Genomic DNA, 5932 nt, shown 5'->3' with positions numbered 1-5932 from the left:
TATATATATATAAATAGCTCATATAACATTTTGAGTGTTAAACACAGTTATGGCAAATGGGTTTGGAATCGGTTAAAAGATGTGTGTATGCATCGTATATAAATGCAAGAAGTGTAACATGTGTCTGCGTGTGTATTTAAACATTCCTTCATGAAAGGATACTCAGGTCTAAGTGACAGGGTGCCCCTGCACGGGTATGAACGCACAGCCATAAGATTGAATGTTTATTAATCTTATTAATGTCTCAAATAATTATCTAATTATACATTCGTGTTTATGTTCACAACACTCGCTCTCTGTTTCTCTTTGTCTATATGTATGTATGTATCTATCTAGTGATATATTAGATACATACATATATATATATATGCCTTGTGTGTTTATTATAGACAGACGTGGAAGAGAAAGTGACGTTTATGTGTTTCAATTAAGCATTTCTGAACAACAAAAACAAAAGCAATTTCATTACTTACTAAATTCATTCGGAGTTCCTCCATTTCTTTTACTTTCGCTTCATGGGAATTAATTATAACGTCTTTAGTTTTCAGTTGTTCAGTAAGAGTAATGACTTCACTTTCTTTCCTGGCCACCTCATTCTTGTCCATGTCCAAAGCAGTTTCACATTTCTTCAGTTCGTTCACGATATTAGATCCCCGCCTCTCCACGGTCATCCTCTTCGAAATACAAAGCCTAAGTTGATCCTGCATGTTAAGTAATTGTGTAGCTAAGTCATGGTTACGTTTCGACAGGCTCCAATAATTGAAACCCAGAATGCCCACGGCGAGAAATAGCCCGACGATGAAAAACGAAGGTGATCTTCCTTGCGGCCTCATTGCACCACGTACATTCCCCGCCGCCATATTAAAACTAAATAACATCGTGACAACGTTACCTCCCCGTGCTTCATCACCAGCAGCAGCAGCAGTAGCAACAACAACAGCAGCGGCAACGGAAGCAGCAACTGTACACCGCCGCCATGTCTGTGGCTGGCCGCCATCATTTATTTAGATTTCCTAACTAGAAACACTTGAAAAGTCACCGTCCATCTATAATATAGATGTTGTGCTGTTGCATCATGTCGTCATATTGTTGTGTGTTTTTATCTGTACGAGCTTGTATCAATACGTAGCTATGCTTACCTGCAGATAACTTGAGTAAAACGAAAGAAGGTAGTTAGAAATATGTGTTTCTATGCATGTGAATGTGGATTTTTATCAGTGTGAAAGAGGAAAACATAAATATTACTTTACGAAATGAACACCTTTTATATATAAATATAGAGAAATATTTGGATATATCTTGCTAAAAATTTACTTGTATGCATAACGGAATTTTTCATTATATATAGAGAGGGAAAGCGAGAAAGTATATATAGATAGATAGAGAGTGAACATCAATTCGCGGGCGATTTGCATGCTCGCATGGGTTGGACAGGTAATTATGATCCGAGTAATTTCTTACTGGGACCCACTGCTCCTACAGACTGGTATTCGTGCATGTCATTTAGCTTGGTTTCTACAGTTGAAGACCCGTCCTATTGCCCACCAGTTTACAGAGTGTACTGGATGTATTTTTTCGTAATACTAACTCTAGAGTATCTAGTAACTTCAGGTGTGTAGACCAAAGAGGGAATAACGAAAAGGAAAAGGCCAGAACAAATAAAAGAGTGGAAGGGACAAGACTATGATGGGAATATATATTTATGTAAGTGTGTATTGTATAGGAAGAAGCTTGCTTCCCAACCACATGGTTCCAGGTTCAGTTCTACTACCTGGCACCTTGGGCAAGTGTCTTCTACTATAGCCTTGGCCTGACCAAAGCCTTGTGAGTGGATTTAGTAGAGAGAAACTGAAAAAAGCCCATCATATATATATATATATATATGAGGCGCGTGGCTTAGTGGTTAGGGCATTCGGCTCACGATTGTAAGGTCGTGAGTTCAATTCCTGACGACGCGTTGTGTCCTTGAGCAACACACTTTATTTCATGTTGCTCCAGTCCACTCAGCTGGCAAAAATGAGTAGTACCTGTATTTCAAAGGGCCGGCCTTGTCACGCTGAATCTCCCTGACAACTACGTTTGGGGTACACATGTCTGTGGATTGCTCAGTCACTTGCACGTTAATTTCACGAGCAAGCTGTTCTGTTAATCGTATCAGCCGGGACCCTCGTCATAATCAACAGAGTGCTCCTTTATATATATATGTATATTTATACATATATATGTATGTATATATATATATGTATATATTTATGTGTGTATTTGTGTTTGTCCACCCACCATTGCTTGACAACTGATGCTGGTGGATTTATATCCCCATAACTTAGCAGTTCAACAAAAGAGACTGATAGAATAAGTACTAGGCTTACAAAGATAAGTCCTGGGGTCGATTTCTCCAACTAAAATCCTTCAAGACAATACTCCAGCATGGTCGCAGTCAAATGACTGAAACAAAGTAAAAGAATAGAACATCCATTTTCTTTGCCTATTATTCTTGGGGTGGGGGTGGGGTTATTGAGGTAGAATCCTCTGGCACCTCTTCCATTTGGCTCAGCTTGAAGAATTTCTCACACTTAGACACATACACATATAGATATGTGTATTTAATCACATGATTAGAGGATCAGTAATTCATAAAAGAGTTCAATACATACGTTGCAGCTTCTCTATCATCTTTTAACATCCAATTTCTATGCTGGTATGGGTTGGATTGTTTGATAGGATCCGATGAGTTGGAGAGCTATGTTGTGCTCCAGTGTCTGCTTTGGCATAGCTTCCTGACACCAACCAATTTATAGAGTGTACTGAGTACTTTTTTTTATGGCACCAGCTCCAACAAGGTTGCTACCGAAACAGTTGTAAATTTTAAATGCCATTTGTGTTCTCTTATGTATATACAGTGGGGGGAAATAAATATTCGTGCATGTCAAAATTCTTTATCTATTTACTTTCTAATGAACATAAATGGGATATACCAATACTATATTTGCATACACATGCATAAACTAAGAATATGCAAAAGAAACTAATAAATTATAGTAACTAATGAATTTATATACAATTATAAATATTTAGGGGTGAAAAAAGTATTCATACAGAATAAATTTATGATTTTCTATGCAACAAAATGCTGTTAAAATAATTTTTTTCTACTAGAACTTTCTTGTTTGTTCCAATAATCTTATCAGTAGTCATTTTTAAGTGTCAAAACGCTAGCTTCTTCATTCAGCACTGAGACAACATAAAGTAGTGTCATAATAATGGCGAAAAGTAAAGAACTCACAAATTCAGTGAAAAACTTAATTATTGAACAGTGGAAAGCAGGTAAAAGTTACAGGAAAGTATCAGAGACCCTTTGTATTCCATTTTCTGCCATATCTTCATTTATTCAAAGATATAAAAAATCGGGAACTGTTGAAAACAGAATAAGATCCAATGCACCACACAAGATTTCCCCTAGATCTTTAAGAAAAATGAAGCAAAGAATCGAAAAAAATGCAATGATCACCAGAAAAGAGTTTCAAGAAGATTTGTTAGCTGCAGGGACTAGTGTTACACTACAAACAATCAGCAATGAACTTCATAGGAATGAACTGAAGTCATGCTCTCCTAGAAAAACTCCGCTGTTGACCAAAAGGCATAGAGATGCCCGTTTAAAATTTGTTTAGGAACATAAAGATAAATCTGATACATTCTGAGAAAATGTTCTATGGACAGACGAGTTGAAAATTGAATTGCTTGGACGAAATTCACATAGCCATGTTTGAAGGAAAGGTGGTACCACCTCTTCGCCAAAAAACACAATTCCTACCATAAAGTTTGGAGGTGGCAACATCATGGTGTCGGGGTGTTTCTCTGCAAATGGCACTGGAAATTTACATGTGATAGATGGTAGAATGAATGCAGAGATGTACCAAAATATTTTGAACAATAATTTATGGGACTCTGTAGAAAAGCTCCAGCTTGTGAAGGGAGGGTTTTACAACAGGATAATGACCTTAAGCACACGGCGAAGTCTACCAAAAAATGGATTGTCGATCACAATATAAAATTATCAGAATGGCCAAGCCAGTCACCTGACTTGAACCCCATTGAAAATTCATTCAAGAGCTCCAACATACATTCCAGATTTGAAGAAAAATTCTCAAGAAGAATGGGAAAAAAATTCCTAAATATAGATGCGCATCATTGATTAAGAACAACAAGAAGAGATTGGTTGAAGTGGAACTGAATAATGGTTATGCTACGAAGTATTAAATCAGAATTATCAGTTATTTATGTTCTGTACGAATACTTTTTTCACCCCTAAATATTTATGATTGAATATAAATTCCTTAGTTACTATAATTTATTAGTTTCTTTTGCATATTCTTAGTTTATGCATGTGTATGCAAATATAGTATTGGTATATCCCATTTATGTTCATTAGAAATTAAATAAAGAATTTTGACATGTACGAATATTTATTTCCCCCCACTGTATATATATATGTTTATATATTCTCTTTATCTTTTACTCAGGCATTTGACTGTAGCCATGCTGGAGCACTGCATTAAAGGGTTTTAGTCGCAGAAATCGACCTCCAGGATTCATTCTGTGTAAGCCTAGTACTTAATCTATTGGTCTCTTTTGCTGAACCTCTAAGTTATGGAGATGTAAACACACTAACATCAGTTGTCAAGTGATGGGGGGACAAACACAGACACAAAGATACGTACACATAAATACATACACACACACACATATATATACAATTGGCTTCTTTCAGTTTCCATCTACCAAATCCACTCGCAAGACTTTGGTTGGCCCGAGACTATAGTAGAAAACACTTGCCCAAAGTGCCACTCAGTGGGATTGAACCTGGAACCATGTGGTTGGAAAGCAAGCTTTTTACCACACAGCCACGCCTACACCTTATACACACATGCGCACATACATCCCCCCCCACACACACACACATATGAAGTTAATTGCAGAACAGTTAGATTGTTGGATAAAATACCTGGTAGCGTTTGTTCCCTCGCTCTATCTACTATCTGCATTTAAATACGACTGGCGTCAACTTTACTCTTCTTTTAGAAATTTATAAAAATAGTACCAGTACCAGCTATGTAGTGATGATCAATTTAGTCCTAAAGCAGTGCTACCTCTTCAACCTTGTTTTTGGTCATTTCTGATACTAGTGCCAAACTGTATTAATCTTTACTCTTCCCTCAGACAAAGTAATTGGTGTTTTAAAAGGAAAATACTGCTTGAAATTAGGACAGATTCTTCAAGCTGTCATCTAGAAAATTTGAGAAAGATTGTATACATGACCTAAAATATAAAGTTATAATTACAGATTGCAACAACAAAAACTTTCCCTCTCTTAGCATTTAATTAGTTTCAACATAGAAGCTCCTGGTGGCTTGTTTATATAATTGATAAGTTATAAATGGCTGTTTTTTTTTTTTTCATTATAGAATAAATCTTTATTGAAGATAAACTCTTCTTCACAAGGTTGTTATATGCTTCACCTGGAATTTTGATTATTTTCTCCTTGGAATAATTACATCAAAAACGGGAAAAGATAAGATTAAAACCTGTAAGACAACCAAAAAAACCTTTAACATAACATACAGGTGCTGGCATGGCTGTGTGGTAAGAAGCTCGCTTCCCAACCACATGGTTCCAGATTCAGTCCCACTGCGTGGCACCTTTGGCAAGTGTCTTCTACTATAGCCTCAGGCTGACCAAAGCCTTGTGAGTGGATTTGGTAGATAGAAACTGAAAGGCAGCGAGCTGGCAGAAACGTTAGCATGCCGGGCGAAATACTTAACAGTTTTTCATCTGCCGTTACGTTCTGAGTTCAAATTCCGCCGAGGTCAGCTTTGCCGTTCATCCTTTTGGGGTCGATAAATTAAGTACCAGTTACGCAGAGGTCGATGTAATC

The 5932-nt window shown here is 36.9% G+C and overlaps 1 protein-coding gene across 2 annotated transcripts in view; it reads right to left on the bottom strand.

The window, feature by feature from the left end:
* LOC106875359 (uncharacterized) overlaps positions 1–881 on the bottom strand; it is a 105960-nt gene extending 105079 nt beyond the window's left edge. For both annotated transcript variants that reach the window (XM_014923451.2, XM_014923452.2), the window contains exon 1: positions 474–881. In XM_014923451.2, the coding sequence (XP_014778937.1) occupies positions 474–878 (405 nt within the window). In that variant the 5' untranslated portion in view covers positions 879–881. The remainder of the gene's footprint in view (positions 1–473) is intronic.
* Between the last annotated feature and the right edge of the window lie 5051 nt (positions 882–5932).

The sequence above is a fragment of the Octopus bimaculoides genome, chromosome 2 (assembly GCF_001194135.2).
Source record: "Octopus bimaculoides isolate UCB-OBI-ISO-001 chromosome 2, ASM119413v2, whole genome shotgun sequence".
NCBI lineage: Eukaryota > Metazoa > Mollusca > Cephalopoda > Octopoda > Octopodidae > Octopus > Octopus bimaculoides.
Note: the sequence above shows the minus strand (reverse complement) of the source record. Positions and strands in the feature narration are given on the sequence as shown.